Below are 23,637 nucleotides of genomic sequence, written 5' to 3' on the forward strand. Positions count from 1 at the left end.
CCTGCTTTGGAGCCAGCCAACTATGGACTGAAATCTCTATAAACTGTGAGTCAAAATAAACCTTTCCTCCTGTAAGTTGTGAGTTTCAGGTATTGCGTCTCAGAGGTGAGAAAGTAAGATGGGGAATTCGCAATTAACTACAAGTTTCTACTTTGGATAAGCAAACTTGAAATGGCTTTGAGATATCCAGGTGAATTATTAGCTGCCATCTATATATATGAGTCAAAAGTGTGACAGAAAGATAATAAGCATAGAGATGAGGGATGAAAACAAGAACAGACTGAATTACGTTTGTAAAGTCAAGAATGGAATAATGAAACCACCCAAATCAAGGTAACAAACAAAAAAAAATAGCCCATGTAGAAAACAGATAAACAGCCAGGAACAAAGAAGAATAGAGCTTCAAGATGTTGGAAATAATGTACATTATCACATGATGAAAGAAGGTCTAGTGAGGAAAGAATTGAAAAACAGCAGTGAATTGAGGAAAAGAAGTGGGTGGAAAAGACAATATAAATTACACTAGTAGTGAGAAGTGTAGGGGGGAAATGAATAAAAACATAGTTAGAAGATCAAGTGGATCACTCCAATCAGATCAGCCTTAATACTGTATCTAATTTCTTGCCACTCTTTCTTAGCTCCAAGCCCTTTGTTCACCCTTTCTCTTTCCCGCTTCTATAAATCATAATCATCAAAACCTATGAAGATTATATAGACAATGATATCTCACTCCTCTAGTTACCAAAAATATGTACACAAACATATATGTCTGTAGATTCTTGCAGTAAAGTGTTATTAACCCAACTAGTTTAAGTACTTGCTTCTTCATATAAAAATGGTACATTCCAATTTGTATTCCCAAGAATGGCTATGCTACCACCGAAAAGATACTTAAACCATTCTTAGTGAATAAATGATGTCACAGCATGATACTTATTTAAAATACTTTCTTATGTATCTAAGATAGTATGCAATCAAGGAAAAAATTAATGAACAAATCTTCAGTAGCACTGGAACTAACTAGCACAAAGAATTAACAACTGGGATCTCACTCATCTTATTAAAAAGCTTCTGCACTGCAAGAAAAACCACCAACAGAGCTAACAGACAACCAAAAATGTGAAAAAAAATTTTTACCAGCTGCTCCTCAGACAAAGGTCTACTATCTAGAATACATAAAGAACTCAAAAAGATCAGACTCCCCAAATACAAAGACCCAATTCAATAGTGGGCATCTGAAATGAACAGACATTTCTCAGGCAAAGAATTAAAAGCAGCAAATAAACATATGAAAAAATGTTTAACATCACTGGTCATTCGAGAGATGCAGATGAAAACAATGCTGAAATTCCACCTCACCCCAGTAAGAATGGCTGCTATCAAGAAATCAACCAATAACAAATGCTGGCGGGGGTGTGGAGAGAAAGGAACCTTTCTTCATTGTTGGTTGCACTGCAAACTGGTGTAACCACTGTGGAAAGCAATATGGAGATACCTCAAACAACTAGGATTGGAAGTCCCATTTGACCCAGTTATCCCTCTGCTGGGTGTATTTCCAAAAGAGTTAAAAGAATCATACCACAGTGATATATGCTCACCCATGTTTATAGTGACACAGTTTGTAATAGCTAAAACTTGGAAACAGCCCAATTGCCCATCAACTGGAGATTGGATAAAGAAAATGTGTTTTTTTTATATAAAATGGAGTACTACTCAGCCATAAAGAACAAGAAACTAGAGACATTTATAGCTAAGTGGATGCACATTGAGGCCATACTCTTAAGTGAAATAAATAGGATACACATGTGTAAATATCGAATAGTTTCTCTGAGAGTGTGAAAAACTAAAAGTATAAATAAGGATCAAAATATTCAACTGATATTGTGAAATAGGAAGAAATGGTCTAAAGGATTAGGGGAAGTGGGAGGGGTAGGGGAAAGAAAAGAAGGGAAAAGAAAAAATACGAGAAAAGGAAAAAATGTAAACAAAGTCTCTGTAAATAGGGAAGGGTGGAGGGGGTGAAGGGAGGGCAGGGGAATGGGGAAAAAAATAAGAACCAAGATACATCATGTAAAGGTACAAGATCCCAATGATGAATGTAACTCTACTGTATATCTAACATGTACCCATAAAATTAATGGGAAAAAATAAGATAGTATGCAATCATATGAGTAACTGTATTTGATTTTTCATTTAATAAGGGCCATGTAAACCATTCTGGGTCTCATTTTTTAGAAAACAAACAGATAAAACTAGATGGACTTGAAAGTCCTTACTTATACAAAATTCTGTGATTCCATGAATACCACCCCTCAGTCAATAAGAATAAAATAACATATAAATAAGATAGGTTATTTTATAAAATTGAAACATGCAATTAAAAGAGTTTTGTGATAATTTTCCTCTTTACCATGTGCATTTGATCTTGGTGGAAGATGTTTCTCTCTTATCTTGTCTATAAACCTCTTCCTAGCTTCATTTCTTTTGTGTTTTTGCCCAGCATAATGCTGTTGGGCCATTACTGGACTATTAAAGGAAGCAGGACAGAGTTTGCAATATGTGCTTTGATTATTCAAATGCAGAGCACTGCCCGAAGAGGATGGCACAGTTCTACTTGGAGGAGGCTTAACAGCAAGGAGCTTCAGGAAAGTTGACTCTGTAGAGGGAGAAACAGGCACACCAGCTGAAATAGTTATTATGACAAGTGATTGACATGTGTTTGGATGTTAGAGCTGCACGCATTTTAAAGTATTAGAGAAATTTGGAATTCTCTAAAAACTCACTCTCCAGACTTTTTTCAGCACAGGAATTTTGGACAGTGCTACTCAAATAAAAAAGAATTTCTTTCTGTGAGAATGGAATTTCAATACTAGTCTGTTACCAAGTTTCTCCAATAAAGACATGGGAGGAAAGAAATATTCTAACTATATTCATTTGAGGAATCAATAAAGGCATGAGAGCCATCTTAGGGTGATTCTTTGAAATCAGTGGGAGTAAAACAGATGGTAGCAACCTCTAAGTTGGTTTCATTGAGTAAAACATTAAGGCATCTATTCTGTCTAAATTCGTGACATTTGAATCAGAATAAAATCTATGCAATTAAGACTATAAAACTACACAGATTTTTCACAATTACAGTTATTCTCCTTCTTAAGGGCAAATCAATAAATTTTTCTCTTGTAGGACACAGTAATTCTGTCCTTTAGATTTATAGGCAGAAAAACAAATATACAACCATTAGACTAGAATAAATTTAAAATTGAATTCTTGTTTCATTTATTAAGAAAACAGTAAGTTTTCATAATATTTTCTGTAGCACTGATTTTTCCTGGTGATGACTATATGTGTGGGAAATTAATGTTAGTGGATTTTCCATGCCATGCATGCCTTAGTACTACAGAAACAAAGCAACTATGAATGTGGTAAATTATTTATTACAGAAGATAATCATTGTTGTTTCTTTTTCATGTAAGCTTTGCAAAACATTATTTGGGTTTTTCAGGGTGTACCCTGTCATCTCAGGCACTTTTAGGCCAGATTTCTCATTATGTACTGGTAGGCCAACATCACTGGAAGAAGGAAAGAGGTAATATTTTATAATTCTTAGTATCTTTTGGGTTTAACATAACACAAATACACAGTAACTATTGTTTGATGATGCTAATGGTACTTTTTCTTTATATTTACAGGTAGAAGGGGATTATCATGGTAGGCGATTCAGTTTCTTTTTATTTTGCCTAAAATTACAGTCAGGAAAGGCTGTACCTGTAACTACATTATGGTAAAGACACTGATCTGAACACACATTTAACATAATGTTTTGCAAAGTCCTATAGTAAAAAAAAAAGTCAAGGGGTAAGAAATAAGAAAGACTTAGGATTTTATAGTTTCATCATAAAGTGACTAAATTCTGGCTCATTATTATTAATAGCCATATAGCAAATCACTTGGCTTTATGTGGATTTAGTAAACTGAAAGGAAAACATCATAACATTTCTTAAAATTCATTTAGTCATTATAATTTCAATAGATAAGGACATAGTGACTAACGGAGTAGAAGAATAATAATCAAATTATTTCAACTGAAGTGAAATTCTCCTTAATAAAAAAAGATGGCAGAGTTGGAGAAAATAAGATAGACCCCAAAGATAAAGAGGTGAAAGGAAACTTACCCATTTCTGGCTGAAATGCTGATGGAGGTACCTGATTACGTTTCTCTGTTAATTGCTTCAGTTTTTTAGCATGAACCTTCCCCATATAGTGAGACTGAGCAACAACTGAGGAGTTAAAAATCATGTTGCAGAGGTCACAAAATTTATCTCTGTCCAGTTCTTCAGTCCTATGTACCTGAAGTAAGCACAATCTTGTTAGAATGATTCAATAACTCAAAGTTTAGAATTACATCAATATAAACCACTCACCTTAAAATTCCTAACATGTATCTTCATTTTCTTACTACGTACTTTATTTTGTTCCCCATGCATTTGAAAATAAAGTCTAACATTCTGAGCATGTTTTTCACTCTGAAAAAAAGATAAAACATGACTTTGTTTATTCAGTAACAATCATTCAAAATTAACACTTCTCTGAGTGGAATGAGAGTACTTATGAGTTTTATTATATTTTGTCCATACTAAGTTTATGAAAGAGCTTCACATGCTTTTAACTCTCTAAATCTCTCTCTCTCTCTCTCTTTTTTTTTTGGTTATCAGGGATCGAACTCAGAACTTCGTGCTTGTGAGGCAGGAGGCAGCACCACTGAGCTAAATCCCTGGCCCTCTAATTCTCATTTAAAATTAAAATAATGCTGCAATACAGAAACCAATAATTTTTAGGATCTTGTTTTTTTATAGAGACTTCCAGTTGCTACCCCATACTAAATGTTTTATTTTTCCTTAGTTACAAGTCTTGGGCAATGTAAACATTATACTTTCCAGCTTTTTTCAGCAAAATGTAGTTATGTGACTAGATGATGGCCAATAAGATATACTTTGGGGATGTTTGCCTAAAAGACTAGGGGATAAGCCTTTTTTCTATCTTGCTTCTGGAATTAAGACGCGAAGAATGGAGTTCATCTTGAACCATGGGTAACTTTTAGGACAAAAGGCAGTTCATTAGAGCAGAAACACAGAAAATGCCTAGGTTTCTCATGATGTCACAGAGCTGTCATATCACCCCATTTCTCAAATTATTTTTTGTAAGGAAATAAACTATCTTGAGTTCAAGCCACTTTAGGACAAATGTATCACCAAATGCATAATACCCAAGATGTCTGGTGTATGTAGAAGGGAAACTAACATTTCCTGAACATGTTGAGGTAACCACTCTCTTTATGAATTTAGTTTTTGAGACAGGGTCTTGCTATGTCGTTTGGGCTGTCCTTGAACTCACTATGTAGCCCAGGCTGCCCTTGAACTTGTGGCAATCTTCCTGCTCAACCTCCCATGTGCTGAGATTACAGGCATGTGCCATCATGTCCGGCTGGAATTTTAAATTGTGAAATATATTTATCATGAAGAAAGAACAGGAAAGAATATGGCCGAAGCCCCAAATCCACCCATCTAGTTTCAACAGATGCCTGAATTTTGCTCTATTTCTTTCAGATCGCCTTTTTAAAAGTGGTAAAATTTTCAAATACAGTCCTTTACCACAATCTTTTCCTCCTCTCTTTATCTCCATAGATAAAGCTGAGGTGTATCACTTACTTTCATGATTTTGTTTTTTTCCTACTTGTTATGGTTTGGATCATAAATGTCCTCCAAGAACTCATGTGATGAAAGTTTGGTCCTCAGCTCATGGTGCTATTGGGAGATGGTAGATACTCCAAGAGATGAGGCCTATCTGGAGAAAGTAAGTGAGGAGCATGCCTTTGCAGAGTGTACTTTGTTCCTGGTCTCCTCCTCTCTTATCTCCCCCTCCCTCACTCCCTCCTTCTTGTCTGACATCAGGTAAGCAGCCTTCCTGTGCCATGGTGTTCTGCCTCATCACAGGCCCAGAAATAATGGAGGTAGTTGAACATGGACTGAACTTGAGACCATGAACCAAAATAAACCTTTTATTGTTTATCTCAGATATTTGTCACAGTGATGGAAAGCTTATACACTACATATGCAGATACCCATAAAGTTTATGTAATGCTGACTTTTACAAAATTACAAACACCGAACCATTCAAAACTGTTATGGCTTATATCTAAATGTCATCCTAAAGCCCCGTGCATTCATAAATGGGGCTTTTGGGAGGTGAATGGAAAATGGGTGTGCGACACTCATCACTGGATGAGTCCACTGATGGGTTTGGTTTTTTTTTTTTTTTGGCACTGATGGGTTTATAGTTGGGTGTGATGTTGGGAGATGAAGACTGGTGGGAAGAGTTGACTCACTGGTTCACTGTGGGCATGATATATGTATCCCACTTCCCTTGACCACTCACTGCTTCTTGCCTACTTTGCTATATGCTCTTTCTCCTCTCTGGGAGACTCTGCCATACTACCCTTCCTTGGATCCAGCCAACTATGAACTGAAAACTTTACAACCTGTGAGCTAAAATGAACCTCTCCTTTTTTAATTTGTGGGCATTGGCTATTTTGTCCCGGCAATGAGAAAGTAAAACACATATATATCCTTTTGCAAATTGCTTCTGAGACCTCAATATTACATTTCAAATATTTATCCATATTGATACATACACCTGTAGTTCATTCGTGTTAGATATTGTATAATAATCTATTCCAAATACTAACCCATCCATTCCCCTATTGAAAACAGTTATGCTTCTGTTTGTTGTTATAAGCATTGCTTCCATGAACATATGAAAACATATTACCTAATATATATGTCCAAGAGTTTCTTTAGAGTAGATATCTAGGTCTTAAATTTTGGATCATACAGTATGTGGATTTTCAACCTTATAAGTTATTGTGAAATCCTGGAAAACTTTACACCATCAAATGCACTAAGTATTTCTGTCTCTGTGTATTCTTCTGAAATGTTAAGTTGTATTACATTTTATTGTTTGCTAGTATATTATGGATTTTATATGATAGTTCATTATCACTTTATGTTGCATTTCCCGTATGATCACTAGTGAAATTGGGTATCTCTTCTATAGCCCATTCATATTAATTTTTCTTTTTCTTTTGGATCCTTGTTCTAACTAATTTATAGTCCTTTATATATTTTAGACATTAATCCTTTGGGTTAGAAATACCACCCGATCAGTGATTCATCTTTTATCTTACTTTATGAATTTTGTGTCATATAAATTTTCCTTATAGCTATTATGACTTATTATAAATAGTTGTAGATAGTAAATAGTTGTAGAAATAGTTGTAGAGATAGAAAAACCAATACAATAAAACAGAAAAATGGCATCAAAACAGATCAACATATGTGGAAAATAATACATGATACAGGTGTCACTACAAGTTAGTGAAGCAAGGTTGGACTATACAAGAGGTAATACAAACATATGGTGAATGCTTACATTTAAAAACACCATTACAGCAAAAGATACATTGCTATTAATTCCCATCAAAATACTTGCCATGGTTTGAACATATTTATCTCTTTGTTCCTGTCACTCTCTAAAGTAGTTCTGCAAGTGCTCTTTCGTGAGTATCTTTACTGGTAAAAAATACAGTGAATGTTGTGACCCAGGAAAGGCAGGCTTATAAAAATATGTTGTGTCCTCATCCACCTCATTCACTGGAGCTAGCACCATGTGAATTCTTCAAAGTCAAAATGACCGTGAATGGTAAATATTTTGAGCTGATTCAGAACATTGAGGCAGCCACAAAGTGCAAATAAAGACTCTCATGAAAGAGGACTTCCAGAACGGCTTTAGAAAGTGGCAAGAATGATCGGGTAAGTGTATTCAAAGTGATAGAGAATACTGTGAAGGGAATTAAGGGTAATGCATCTTTTACTGCAACAATTTTTAAAAATTTAAACGTTTTTCATATTGTTTATCATGCCTCATATAATAAATAGTTTTGGTTACATCTGGCACCCATATGAAAATATGTTATCATCTTCCACACACAAAAATTAATACCAGGTGGATTAAATATTTTAATGTATGAAGTAAAACTTTTCAAAGTTTAGAAGAAAACAGAAATATCTACATGACAAAAGTGTACGGGTTGTTTTCTCAAATACAAGCATAGATACAAAGGGAGATATTGATAAATACAACCTCAAAATTCAATAATCTTATTGAATTGTCATATTTTACATGTACAATGCTACCTTGAGCTCTATACCTTGAGCTGTATAACCAAGCTGTATATAAAAGAGAAAAACAGTCATGCTTTTAAAGTAGAACATTTACATAGAAAAATTTTCAATTATACAGAAAGTCATGTATAGTTTTGATTTGATGATTTAATAGGCTCAACAACCTAACTGCAAATATCACTGAAATTTCATTTTGCTGGGGTTTTTTAACAATGAATAGCACCAAAAGCTATTTTTGAGATTTAAATTCAAATAGTTCTGACTGCAGTTTTCACAGAGCCACTGGTCACACTTTACTAATTCTAAATATTTGATTTATGGGGTCTGAGAAAATGTTAATCACTCTTCAATGTCTGATTTCACTTAATTCTCACATGTGTAGAAGAGATTTTGCTACCTCCATATTTTAGGCTCCAGAAATATGTCCAGAAAGGTGATATGACTTGTCCAGTTACACAACTAGTAAATGGTGGAATTATGACTTGAGCTTAGTTCTTCACAACCCTAGCCAACACAATTTCCCTATCAGTAAATATAGTAATATAATCTTCATCAATATAAAGACTAAAATATAGTTACCAATAAGACTAGATATGGCAAAACTAGATGAGGTGTTTAAAAAAGTAGAGCTGGTAATACAGTTGTTTGAAGAACATATATCTAGTACTTCAGTAATCTAAATATCAGATATGAAATAAATTTAATGTTTCATCAGACAATGCAGAATGTGAGGCAATGATAAATAAAAAGAAAGAACACAGCCTATGAAATTAGGAGAAATCATTTTTAGGCTTAATCATGCCAATAAACAACCACAAAAGAATTACTCTGGATCTGTTTTCTAATCTATAAACTAAAAGAGTAAGAAAAGTATTCATATTCTCACGTAGAACTAAAATTTTATAATTGAGTGCCCAAAAATATGTGGTTAATTTAAAGGCAAGACTATTTTATTTTGTTTCTATAGTTTTCATTTATGGTAAATGAAGACTCTGGTAGTTCTATAAGATCTTTTATTCACATTTATAGCTTCCTATGCAAGTATGATACTGCTTGGCTTATATTTACTATAAGAACAAATGATACAGTGACTTAATAAATACAAGAGGAAGCAGGATGGTGCAAAAAGAAAAAAAGCTTTGGAGTCAAAACAACTTGAGTTTAAATCTGAATTCATCAAACTTTAAAGTAATATGTTACCATCTCTCTGTCTGAGCCAGGATTCTCAAATATCAAAGGGAAATAATACCACCTATTTCAGAGGATTCTTGTAATAATCAAATAAAATGATTTATATGAAGTTCATTTTTGGCACATTTAAAAACTTGCTTTCAATCTAGTCTCATTATTCTTCACTGACCTCATAATGTGAAATCTTTTGTGAGTTGAACTGCAGCACCACTCCACATACTTGACAAAAGTTATCTGTAAAAAGTTCAGTCTTTTCTTCTTCATTCCAAGTGGCATCTATGAACAAAGTAAGATGAAGTAAGATAATATAGCTCATTAATGAATATTTGGAAATATTTTAATTCCTCAACCATATATTACTTCTCTTCAAATTTGAGTGTTTTTTAGGCTATAGTAATAACTTGTTTCTCAAGTATGCAATTTTATACGCAAATATTAAGTATGCCTCTTATGTCTAATGATGGAAAGGGTTATATTCATTTAGGATGGTAAGTCTAGGTGATGACCCTCTTAATAAAGGACACAAGAACATTAGTAACTTCATAAGCTTTACAGAATGACTTGGGTAATCAATAATGAAAGGGTGAATTAAAAGCCCCAGCCTTGATATTTTGCGTTTTATGGCACAAAAACCTAAGAAATGTATTGTCTTAAGACTGTCAATTACCTTGAGATATAGTTCCAATATTGTCTAAAAGTCACATGGAACCACAAATCATCTTTGTCCATGATGGGTAAACATCCTGCATCATTGTATAAACACTAGGGCATTCATTTCGCTAAACAAATATCATATAAGCCCCCTAAAGATATAATGTTCATATATAATAAAGTCCAGAAATTTATGTGATAGGATTTTACACTGTAATAAGTAACTCATGCCAAATATTTTTGTATTTACACTTAAAGTCCTCACTTTTAACTGATGTCTTTAATAGTTTCAACATACTGTGCCAAAAGCTGGTAGTTTACCTACAGGATATAAGTCACAAAACATCAAAATTTTGCTCTCCAGTGCTTATCATCCCATAGCAACCTCAATCTGAAAAACTACGTACCCATGAAAATACCTTCACAAGCACTAAGGAAACCAGGCAAGCGATTACAGTACTTTGGTACACCACAGAAAGAGGGTACACTGAAGAGTATAAGAAGGTCAGTTTTGTGTTACCTGCATCACCCCTCCCCAAATCCCGGGTGACATAGCGTAAAAAGCAATAACTAGTGAGTGAAGGAAGAAGAGGGAAGAGAGAACCAGGCTTTGTCTTGAACGTCAACACTGGGTCTACCCACCCCAGTAAAACCTAGCAGGAAGCAGGTCTCCACAGCCCCAGACTAGAGACTGGCAGCTGCAGAATGAGCCTTCATAGCTCCTCTGGTGTCAGTCCAGGTACTGCTACCCCAGGCCAGAGGTCTCTGCAACAGACTCGGTCTCCAGGCTGTTCTAATGCCAGTTCAGCCTCAGTGGCCTTGGACTCTGAACAGCCCTTAGTACCATACTGGCATCTACTACAGCATCATGCTTTAGGCCAGGCCTAAAATCAGGTTGATTCCTGCAGCCCTGGGCATCAGGCTCACGCACATGGACCCAACCCTTAAACCAGATGCTGTGGATACTGGCTCTAGTTCTGTACCCATTGACTGAGCTGTTAAGCATGCCCCAGTGCCAGCCAAGATCCTGCAGCCCCAGGGTAGTCCCTGTAGCCTCACCTTCCGGTTTGGTCCCTGTAGCCCCATTCTCCAGAAGATGAGGGTCCAGAGCTGTTCCCCTAAACCCTAGTGCTAGACCAGCCCCCACAGATTCAGGCTTCAGGACTACTCCTGTGTACCCAGATACCACACTGACTCCTGAAACTCTAGGACTTAGGCTTACCTTTGTTAATCTAAGTCAACACACTCAACCTTTATGACAGTACCAGAAACCCCAGGCTCCAGATTAGGCTCAGTGGCTCTAGGCATAACTTTAGCACCCATGATCCTAGGCTCCAAATGAGCCCTGCAGACCATACCACAGCAATATATACACAACCATGTTTATAGCTGCACAGTTTGTAATAGCTAAATTTTGGAAACAGCCCAAATGTCCATCAGCTGGTGATCGGATAAAGATGATGGTGGATTTTTTTTGTTTGTTTTACAAAATGGAGTACTACTCAGCCCTAAAGATAAACTAGAGACATTTATAGCGAAATGGATGTATCTTGAGGCTATACTCTTAAGTGAAATAAATAGGACACACATGTGTAAATACTGAATTGTTTCTCTGATGTGAGAAACCAAAAGTGTAAATGAGGACCAAAATGTGTAACAGATATTGTGAAATAGGAACAAAATATTCAAAGGGAAAGAGGAACAGGGGTGAGAGAAAAAAGAAAAAGAAAAAAAGGAGTAAAGAAGGAAAAAATGGAAACAAAGCTTTTGTAAATAGGGAAGGTGGAGGAGTTGAAGGGAGGGCAGGGGAATGGGAAAAAATAAGAACCAAGATACATCATGTATAAATACAAATTCCCAATGATGAATGTGACCATAATGTATACCTAAAATGCACCAATAAACTTAATGAATACAAAAATTACATGTTCAAGCTAGGAATAACTGTAATTAGAAACATATCAGAAATGACTTAATAGTTACAAATTTATCCCTATAAATTCCAGTATCATCTCAATTGATTTTGAGGTTACCTGAAAAATACAATTTATTTAACTTTGACCTTGTCATCATCAAAGTAAAAAGGGCAACTAAAATGTATTTCAGGACTTCCCTTGTATTAGAATTAACTATTATGCGGAATGGAGCATAATGGTATAATCTTGAGCTTCCCATTAAAATATTTAATAATAATAACTAAATATTATCCTTTGATGGAAATATAACATATTACAGAAGGAATGTTTCTTTAAAAATCAGAGTACCACCAATTTAAAGAAAGATTCAAGAATTCATAAAATTTTACACTGACTTCTCTCTTGATCAACCCTTAATTCTAAGTTTCCCCACTAATAGTAGAGTTTGAAATTGACACTCTACCTGGTAAATGCCAAAGCTGGTATTTACTCCATTACTGATGTTCCAGAAAACTTCTATGAAGTTCATGAAGTTACTGGTTCCCCTACAACTTTTCCTTAGAATAATATTGCCTAGACTTAATGATTCATTTCCTCAAACAAAGTCTTGGCCAGTTTTTAACAAATGTCATAAATTTCCAAAATCTCAGCCTCTCTCCAGCAAATCGCTCATTCGTGTCAATTCTGAGGAAGATAATAGAGTGATGATTCACATTTAAATGTACTTAAAAGGATTTGGCTCAATTTGATCTAAGTAGCATGCTCTCCTTGTCAATTCAAATATGTTCACATCTACTCAAATTTTCATTCTTCATGGAAATTTTTTTCTTTATCAGTGTTTCACATCAAGTTCACAAGTTCACAGCTTTTCAAAATCATACATCCTGAATCAAAGTAAAAATTTCTATGACTGATTCAATTCTTACACAAGTGATTCTGATGATCAACCATCACTGTTTGATGAGAAAGGGTCAGACTCTTAACGTAATTGCTGTCCAACATTTATTTGGTGAGTAAGGCAACCTACAGAAAGGTGTTGTCATCTATAATGTTAGTAATCAAGTTAAATTATGCTTTAGTCACTCCTGTAGAGGTTTTGGAAGGAAGGAAGGAAATATTCTTTGGTATTATTTTAATTCTTCATGGTTAAAACACAAGAATCTGTGTTTTTAAGCAAACTTCTCAGGAGTCTGTTTGGCTGTGATTTTTTAAGACAGGCCCCACTTTTGCAAGCCCCAACTTTACAGAAGTGAACTATTATTGTAGAAATTCCACAGGACCTAGTTTAATTTCTTAAAGATATGGTAAGTATAAGTCCTTTCCTAATATTTCCTCAGTACTGAGATTATTATAACTTTTTATTTCCCTACCTCTTTATCCCTTTTGTGAAGCAATCCTAGATCCTTCATATGGCATGATTTCTGGTCTTTTTAAAATTTGTCTAAAGCTTTGCCATTCGTAAATTTTCTTCAGTACATTCACTTAATGGGGTCATGATAACAGCAAACAAGTAAAATGCGATTGTGTTAGTCATTTTTCTTGTTGCTGAAACAAAATACCCAACACTCAAATTTAAAGGGGGAAAGGTTTATTTAGCTCAGTTTCAGTCCATAATTGGCTGGCTCCAAGGCAGAGTGGCACATGGTAGAGTGGCAACAGTTCATGGCAGACTGAAGGTAGCAAAAGCAACAAGGGGCCTTAACAGCTTTATTCTGCCCCTTTTATACTTTATCTAGGTTACTGGGTTTAGGGCAGTGCCAAATCAGTGGACTGATTTAGTAGTCATACCCTTAATTCTAGCATTGCACCATGAATCAATCACACACTAGATCCAGCCACCTTTGAAAAAGACTGCATGAGGCTTTGAGGGGACATCTAGACACAAGCCATAACAGTCATAAATACCTTTATTTTTAAAGCTGTGGTTAAAAAAATAGAATCTATCATTTCCACCATTTAAAATTGTACTGTTCAGTGATATTCAGTATATTCAGATTCATATTTTGAATATTTATCTATTAATGGAGCCTAAGATGGATTCACAAATGGTTACACTATCCTGCTGACAGAAACAGCTAACTTTTGACTAAAATATATGGTTCTATTTCACTTGAAGCTGATTAAACTGTGTTTTTCCAGGACAGCTATACAGACACTTTGCTGGACTCCCAAACAGACCCAGTATATACTTGTGTTACTCCCACTTAAGATTTCATCTTGTTAGATTCAACTAGTTATTCCAGTATTTCAAGATCTTTTTGGATCCTGAGTTTGTCATCAGGATTGTGGAAGGTGGCTTTCTAAACGAATTACTTAATTAATTTCTCATAGGTCACTCTTATACTGCCAATTCTCCTCAGCCTGCATTTCCCCTAAATTTGACATGGAAATGATGATCATTCCTTTCTAATGTGATACCTGAGGCTTAGAAACATTAGTTTTCTCAAAGTCAAATAGTTAGTAAGCATCAGAGCCAGGACTGAAATCTAAGTCTGCCTAAGATTTCCCTGATAGCTAGTTCTTAAAAAGCTCAAAGTCTTGACTTACAGACTTCCTTTCTAGGTTTGGCAATCATAAGAAACATGCCTGATTTATGAGAGACGCTACATAAATGTTTGTGTAGACTTAGCTACCTCCAACTTCCCATTACTTGAGACATGATTTGAACTCTCAGATGATCAAAGTGTCTTACATGCACGGATGAAAATGCCACAACGAAGTTCATTATTCTGTTTAATTAATGTGCACTAATATAAAAAATGTCCTATAGCCAATTCTAAAAGTGAGAGAGGAGAATGGTGATAGTATAGTTATTTTTCAGACAGCATTAGGCCTGGAGGAAAAGCCAATCTCAGGGGATAAATGTTAAATTACAGGTCAGGTAAGCAGATATTGTTAGCTGTGAAGAAGATGGCCAGGACAGAAACTAATGTTTAGTAACCACTTACTACATGTCCTGAATCCATGTTCCAGCAAAGAACTGGGACCTAGGAACTGATTGTGGTAGGAACAGGAAGCAATACAGAGCTGAAGAAACCTGGAGGTTTGTATCTTTCCCATTTTCCTTTTCTTCTTTATACTCTTCCATGCTTTTTCTCTTAACTCATTAGAGTATGAAACAATTGTATTTTTATTGATCGCTTGTTGAATGTGGGCATATACTGTACTGATTCTTACTCCCAAAACCAGTAAAAACTGTGAAAGTCACCAGAATAAAAGAGACTATTATTGTTGTTACTCTACTGTTAAGTAGCTGTATCACTAAGAGCATAACACAACCTTTCATATTTCTATTTCAGAAGTTTCTTTTGTATTTGACTTTATATGTTTTATAGTGATCAGTGGGAAAATGTATTTTAGATAGGAATACAAAACAGAAGTGTGAGCAGACACTTACAAGGGACATAAATGTCCTAGCTGCTTCTGGATAATGAGACTATCATAAGGTACAAAAATGATTTAAAATTTTAAGCAACTATACAGTTACTATAGACTAGAGGATATTAAAAAATCAAAAGGTCCAATATTTCTTCCCCTAATCTTCCATTATTTTCATTTCCTTGTCTATATCTTAACCCGAAAGTTGGTTTTCTCCAAAATACTTCTTTGGAAAATTATGTACAGCATTTCTTTTTTTTTTCTTAAATTCTTTTATTGGTACATTTTAGGTATACAACACAATTACATTTCTCATTGGAAACTTGTACCTTTACATGATGCATCTTGGTTCTTATTTTTCCCCATTCCTAGCCCTCCCTTCACCCCCTCCACCCTGTCCTATTTACAAAGACTCTATTTCCACTTTTTCCATTTCTCATCCTTTTTCCTTTCCCTTCTTTCCTTTTCCCTGCCCCACCCACTACCCCTACCCCTTTGGACCTTTGCTTCCTATTTTGCATTATCGATTATTCATTCTAATCATTGGTACATTTTAGGTATACAACATAATGGCATTCATCATTGGAAATTTGCACCTTTACATAATCTCTCTTGGTTCTTATTTTTCACCCTTGCCCAGCCCTCCCTTCAACTGCTCCATACCTATTTACAAAGATTTTGTTCCTATTTTTCCATTTTCTCAAATTAATTCCATTCCCTTCTTTCCTTTCCCCTACCCCTCCCACCTCCTTCCCCTTTGCCCTTTCTTCCTATTTCACATTACCTATTATACATTTTAGTCCTTATTTATACTTTCAGTTTCTCACACCAAACTATTCAGTATTTATACATGTGTGTCCTATTTATTTCATTTGAGTATCACCTCAATGTGCATCCATTTAGCTATAAATGTCTCTAATTTCTCATTTTTTATGGCTGAGAAGTACTCCATTTTATTAAAAAAACACATTTTCTTTATCCAGTCTCCAGTTGGGCATTTGGGCTGTTTCTAACTTTTAGCTATCAGAAACTGTGCTGCTATGAACATAGGTGCACATATATCACTGTGGTATGATTCTTTTAATTCTTTGGGGAAGATCCCCAGCAGTGAAATAGCAGGGTCAAATGGGACTTCCAGTCCTAGTTCTTTGAGGTATCTCCATACTGATTTCCACAGTGCTTGCACCAGTCTACACTCCCACCATCAGTGGAGCAGGGTTCCTCTTTCCCCACAGCCCCACCAGCATTTGTTATTGGTTGATTTCATGACAGCAGCCATTCTTTCTGGAGTGAGGTGGAATCTCAGTGTTGTTTCCATTTGCATCTCTCGAATGACCAGTGATGTTGAACATTTTTTCATGTATTTATTTGCTATTTCTACTTCCTTGTCTGAGAAATGTCTGTTCATTTCAGGTGCCCATTTTCTGATTGGGTCTTTAAATGTGGGAGGTCTGATCTTTTTAAGTTCTTTATAGATTCGAGATAGTAGACCTTTGTCCGAGGAAAAGCAGGTGAAGATTTTTTCCCACATTGTGGGTTGTCTCTTCACACTGCTGGTGGTTTTTCTTGCTTGTACAGCATTTCTATTACCAAGAGTAATGCTTTATTATGGTTAATGAGAAAAATCTGGTTTAGCAAAGTTAGTATTTTGATTATTATTTAAGTATAAGTAGTTTTCTCTGACAATAAATACACAAAATTCATAGCAGATGGTTACTGTTATGGTTTGGGTCTAGCTATTGCCCCAATGCCTCATCTGGTCATAGGGTTTTTTCAGAAGTGGCTGAAATCTAGAGTGTTTGATACTGGGATTAAGGGAGTGTGGTTGTTAAATCAGTCCGCTTACTGGTTTGCCAGGGCCCTAATTCTGGCTGTCTGGATAAGATAAAAAGGGCAGAAAGACACTGTTAAGGTTCCCTTGTTGTTTTTGCTACTGTGTGGGTGCCATGAACTGTTTCTCATCTGTGATACCTCTCTGCCATGTTCCACTCTGCCTTGAGCCAGTCGATTATGGACTGAAACCTCTACAAACTAAGCTAAATAAACCCTTTCACTTTTAACTTTGGGTGCCTGGTATTTTGTCTCAGCAACAAGAGAAAAGTACCTAAGACAATCATATATCTTTCAATCTAATTTAGTAAGAAGTTAAGAGGACTAGGGTTGAAAATATAAATAAATTATACATTAGAATATCAAATAACAATATACTAAACAGTGCAAAGTATGATTTTATTTCTCATCTGCAGCAAATAAATGTCTTTGAACATGGTAAAATAAATACCTCTTGGTTAATTTCAGGCATGTTATTTTAATATTTCTAGCATAGCACTTCTGAACTATTTTTTATCCTTTTGTATTTTTAAATTTTTATACTACTATAAATTGGAAAAGACGTATAGATAGCAAAGCAATATTTTATACTCAGAATCAAAGCCCAGTTTAGTGAAACTTGGTAGTGAAACCTTAATGGCACAAGGACATACTCTCAAACATGGACTGAGATAAATTGTCTTAGAAACATACTGGAATTTCTGATGCTGATTCATTTCTTGTTTGTTTTGTTGGTTTGTTTGATTTTTGTTTTTGAGACAGAGTCTTGCTATGCAGTTCAGGCTGACCTTGAACTCAGTATGTAGCCCGGGCTGGCCTCGAACTTGCAGCAATCCTCCTGCCTCAGCCTCCTGAGTGCTGGGATCACAGGCATGTGCCACCACACCCTGCTTTGCTGATTCATTGCTTTACACTTAAACATAAAAGAAAAGTAATGAGGAATAAGAAAGTAGATTAAAAAATTAGGTTCAAAATGGGAAAAGTGACTAAATCTGGTAACAGAGTGAGGGCTTAAATTGATAGGATATAGAAAAGATAAAATAAAACCAGTGCTTAATGGATAGTCTGACTTAAACTCAGGGTAAAGAGGATAAAACTGCCTTGCTTTGTAGTCACAATAAACTAAATTTCAGGATTTCAACTACTAAAAAATGAAGCATAACTTTTATGCTATTTTCCGGAAATCAGATACATCAGAAAGTTTTCAGAATGGAGAAATATGGTCATATAACAAACCTGACCTACATGTACAGAGTTTCATTTTGGAAAGATAAAAAAGTTTAGGAGATAGATAGTAGTAAAGGATGCACAACACTGTAAGTTTACTTAGTGTCAAATAATTGCACAAAATACATAGAAAGGAAACTTTCATGGTGTGCTTATTTTACAAAACAAATTTTTAATAAAGAGAAAAACAAAAATAACAGATTAAAATATCTTGTCCTGAACAAGATATCTTGTCCTAGCCAGTTTCTCTGTAGTCAACTCATTGCTCAGAGAAAACTGTGAGAACAAGCGATAAACCTTTGTTTTACTACCTCTTTTGAATAACATTTTTGCAGATCACTTGAAATGAAAGAGTAGTTTTGTGACAAATTATAAACGGGATCTGAGAATAGAGTTGGTATACATGATGCAATTTTTAAATTAATTTTATTGGTACGTTTTAAGTATACAATGTGATGACATTCATCATTGGGAATTTGTACCTTTACATGATATATCTTGGTCCTTATTTTTTCCCCATTCTCTTGCCCTCCCTTCAAGCCCTCCACTCCTTCCTATTTACAAAGACTTTGTTTCCATTTTTTCTTTTCATAGTTTTTCCTTTCCCTTATTTCCTTTCCCCTACACCTCCCACCTCCTCTTTCCCTTCAGGCCTTTTCTTCCTGTTTCACATTATCTATTATACATTTTGATTCTTATTTACACTTTCATTTTCTCACACCAGAGAAACTATTTGGTATTTAGACATGTGTGTCCTAAGATGCAATGTTTTTGATTACACTTAGGTGTAGCTGCAGCCTTTGGTGGGAGAACAAACCAAGCCTAATGTTCCATCTTTTTATTTCCTTCCTATAAGAAATGTTCACATGATCTGAAAAGATAATAATTTAGAAAAGGAGGTCACAATGAGGTAGCAAACTGGGTAGTGAGAGAAAAAATAGGATTTGTAGCTGGTCAAACAAATTCAAATCCCATCTCTACTCAAAACTGTAACATTGAGCAAATTTTTTGACTATTCTAATTTTTTCACCTAAGTACAGAAATATAATATGTAATTTTGATTCTTAGGATTTGGCAAATATTAAATGAGTTAAAATACTTTTAAAAATGTTCAACACATGTATGCACTTTATAAAAATATCTCACCATACACTGTACTAAATTAAAATCAAAATGAATCAAAGATCTAAACATTAAAAAAAAAACACTGAACCTGCTAGAAGATAAAATAGGTAAAACATTTGAACCCAGAGGTATAGGAAAGGATTTTCTTAACAGAACCACAACTGCACAAGAAATAACAGCAAGAAACAATAAATGGGTTTACATCAAGTTAAAAAAAAACTTCTGTACAGCAAAAGCATCAATTAATAGAGTGAAGAGACAACTTACAGATTGGGAAAAATTTTTGCCAGCTATTCTTCAGCCAGATGACGGATATCGAGTATATATAAGAAACTCAAAATAGTAGACCACCTAAAATAAAAGACCCAGTAAAAGAATGGGCAAGTGAAATGAACATACACTTCACAGAGGAAGAAGTAAATGGCCAACAAATACATGAAAAAATGTTCAATATCTCTGGCCATTAGAGAAATGCAAATTAAAATAGTATTAAGATTCCATCTTACTCCAGAAAGAAGGGCAAACCTCAAGAAATCAAAAAGTAACATATGCTAGTGAGGCTAGCGTGGAATAGGTACCCTTCTATATTGTTGATGAAATGTAAACTAGTACAACCATTATGGAAATCTAGAAGTACACAAATTTCTCGAATTACTAAAATTAGAAATTCCATTATAACCTAGCTATCCCCTTCTAGTTATCGTCTGTTAAAGAGCTTAAGACATTATACTACAACAATACATGCACATGAATGTTTATAGCAGCACAATTCATAATAGCTAAATCCTGGAAGTAGCCTGTATATCCATTAACAGATGATTGGATAAAGAAAATGTGGTATCTATGCATAATGGAATACTACTTGGCTATAAAAAGGACAGATTAGAAATACTTGTAGGAAAATGGATGAACCTGGAAAATATAATATTGATTGGAATAAATCAGACACAGAAGTTTAAATACCATGTACTATCTCTCATTTGAGTAAGGCAAGAACCATTAAAGAGATTAATATAGGATGGATAGAGGAAGATAAGGAAATGTATCTCTTGCAAATGGGCAAGAGTTCAAGAGACTAAGGGCGAGGGGTCAGTGGGAAAGTGTTACAGCTTGTGTCTAGATGTCCCCTGAAGCCTCATGCAGTCATACTTGGGACTTTTTCAGAGGTGGCTGAATTTAGAATGCATGATGCTGGGATTAAGTGTGTGTGATTACTAAATCAGTCCACTGACTGGCTTGGCACCGCCCTAATCCTGGTAGTCTAGATAGAGTATAAAAAGGGGCAGAAAGAAGCTGCTAAGTTCGCTTGTTGGTTCCCTTGCTTGCTTGCTTTGCTATTTTCTGCCCTTCATGAACTGCTTCTCCTCTACGATTCCTGTCTACCATGCCACCCTACCTTGGAGCCAGTCGATGATGGACTGAAACTTCTACAAACTGTAAGCCCAGTAAACCTTTTCTCCCTTGACTTTGGGTATCAGGTATTTTGTCTCAGCGATGAGAAAAGTAACTAAGACAAAAGGGAAGAGGAAATAAGTAAAATAAAGATATGTGATGTACAGGAACCTAGTAACCTCAATGAATGTAAACATTATATACCATAAACATAAGCTAAGATTAGTAATATCAAAAAGAACAAAAATAGGGAAAGGGGAATTAAAGGAGGAGGGAGGGAGTGGGGAGGGAAGGGAAAGGGAATTAAAAAAAGAAACAAATTGTATTATGTACATGTACCCACTCCCCAAGATGATTCCAATCTCTCTAAGATGTACTGCAAATATGTATGAATAATTTTTTAAAAATTTGCTTGTTTACAAATCTAGAAACTTTGAACTTTTTACTTAATATTATGTATAATCACCTTATTTCAGACCACAGTTATTTAAGACATCATTTAGTTCAAAATTTCACAACCTTGGCATTATTGCCACTTTGTGCCAGATAATTTATTGTTGTGTGCATTGTAAGATATTTAATGGCATCTACCAATAGGATGCTGACAGCATTCCTTACTTGTGAAAACGTAACATGTCTCTAGGCATCTCCAAATGTCCCTTTTGAGGCAAAACCTTCTCTAGTTTAGAATTAATGTAACCTAATGTTCTTATTTCATAAATGAGGAAGAAAGGGACACAGAAGTTATCAGAAATAAAGGATTGAGGTTATATAAATAAAGGAGTCTAGATTCAAATGTATTTCATTAAAAATTACAGTAATCTGGGAAAGGCAACAGCAATAGCAGAGAGATGTTCTTAAGTCAGTAAACTGCAATTATGAATAGTAATAGCTCACATTCTATGGAATTGGGCATTACTAAAAAATATTCAAATCAACTTGTCCCAAATATATACCTTTAATGATATAAAAAATAAGGAACAACTTGACAGAAGAAACTTTTTAAAGTTACTCTTGTTGGATCAGGCAGCCTATTGCAAATAGCTGCACTGTTATAAGAATATCATTAACTTCTGCATCCAAAAATGCAACTGTGAATATTCAAATTATCATATTTGAAAGTGTCTTCTAACTAATACTATTATATGATACTGAGAAGTATAGGATTAAATATATTTTGTGACAAAAGTGTAATGTTTATAGCTTGAGTCACAAAAAATGATTTTGGCTCACCCTTGCTTATGGAATTATAAACCATACAGGATCTCTGAAGGGAAATAGAATATTATGCGTCATCGGTTATGGCAAAGAAATTTTCTCAGTTTAGTGAAATGTTCTTAGATTACTCTCATAAGTTTAAATTTATTCCAATAAGGTGACTCTAGATATAATTGGCTATACTAAATAAAATGAATATTTCTTTGAAGTTCCTAAATAAAAATTAGAATTAGTTGTACAAGTATATAATTTTCTCCTCCTGACAACTCAACAAATGTTTATGGCAAAACTTTCTACTAGCTGTTTTAATGCTTTGCTGAAGTTGGAATTTACAGTCTAACTCATCTTGACCCAAATAAATCTAGACGTGGTGACGCCCACCTGTAATCCCAGCAGCTGGGTAGCAGAGGCAGGAGGATTGCCACGAGTTTGAGGTCAGCCTGGGCTACACAGTGAGTTCAAAGCCAGGATGCACTACAAAGTGAGACTCTGTCACAAAAAAAAATCTAGAATGGTAAATAAATTCCTCCTATATACTATTTTTTGACAAAAAGGAGAAAATCTCAAAGGAATTGACTGCAATATTAGAACCACAAATCTCATTCTTAGCCACAGACAAAACTGAGAAATTAGCATTTTAATTGTGCAAAGAGCATGTGTGCTATATTTTCTATGATTACATCTTTAGAGATATCCTCCCTCAAACATTCTTGATTAAACAGAATGTTTGTAAGAGCTGTTCTGACTTTCGCAATTTTTTAATACTACCATAATCTTAGGAAAGAATGAGCAGAGCACAATATTAAGATAAAGAAGAATGAGGAACTGTGTTAAACTTGCTGAGGCATTTTAAACTCCTTTCTCCTTAAAGGCCACACTCCATTTAAGGAGTTTTTCAGAAACATTAATTGTGCTAGAAATTAAGAACTACCTGTCAGAATGGTTAACATTCATAGCTATAACGCTATGTTACATCCTTAGTTTTTCAAGTTATTAGATTAGTATCTGATTTATGAGTTTGGCAAATGTTAGCTGTTTCACACAGATAATTATAATCAAACAGAAATGAAGTGTTTCTCATGGCACGTGAACAATTACAAAAGAGAAAATAAATACAATAATTGACAATTTAGTTATATGTATATTTGTGTTGTTTTTATTTAAAACAAATGATTGACCACCATAATTACAAGCCTCTGTGGCTGCTGAGTTCAGGCATCAGGTTTGCAAAGTCAGAAACTGAATTAAAGTTCTGTATAATCCATTACCTTACTTGATCTCCTGACAGCTACTTTGCATGAGAAAGCCACTAAATATATGTCATTCATTTCATCAGGTTTATAAATGTGAATGAATAGGTAAGACTGGTTTCAGATGGAGAAAAATTAAAATTCTATCCTAAGAGATATGTAAGGCATAAAATAGGAGCCTTGCCTCAGTTAGTCTTTGTAACAAACTGAATATTTTCATGT

General features: G+C 34.9%; 1 protein-coding gene across 1 annotated transcript in view; it reads right to left on the bottom strand.

Moving 5' to 3' along the window:
- Zmat1 (zinc finger matrin-type 1) overlaps positions 1–23,637 on the bottom strand; it is a 52,621-nt gene that overhangs the window by 24,778 nt on the left and 4,206 nt on the right. The window contains exons 2-5 of the mRNA XM_021250480.2: positions 9,598–9,704; positions 4,422–4,523; positions 4,173–4,347; positions 2,411–2,656 (exon numbers count right to left, since the gene is read on the bottom strand). Of these exons, the coding sequence (XP_021106139.1) occupies positions 2,411–2,656; positions 4,173–4,347; positions 4,422–4,523; positions 9,598–9,704 (630 nt within the window). The remainder of the gene's footprint in view (positions 1–2,410; positions 2,657–4,172; positions 4,348–4,421; positions 4,524–9,597; positions 9,705–23,637) is intronic.

The sequence above is a fragment of the Heterocephalus glaber genome, unplaced genomic scaffold, assembly GCF_053883595.1.
Source record: "Heterocephalus glaber isolate CG9 unplaced genomic scaffold, H.glaber_assembly_v1.0 deba00001613, whole genome shotgun sequence".
Taxonomy (NCBI): Eukaryota; Metazoa; Chordata; class Mammalia; order Rodentia; family Bathyergidae; genus Heterocephalus; species Heterocephalus glaber.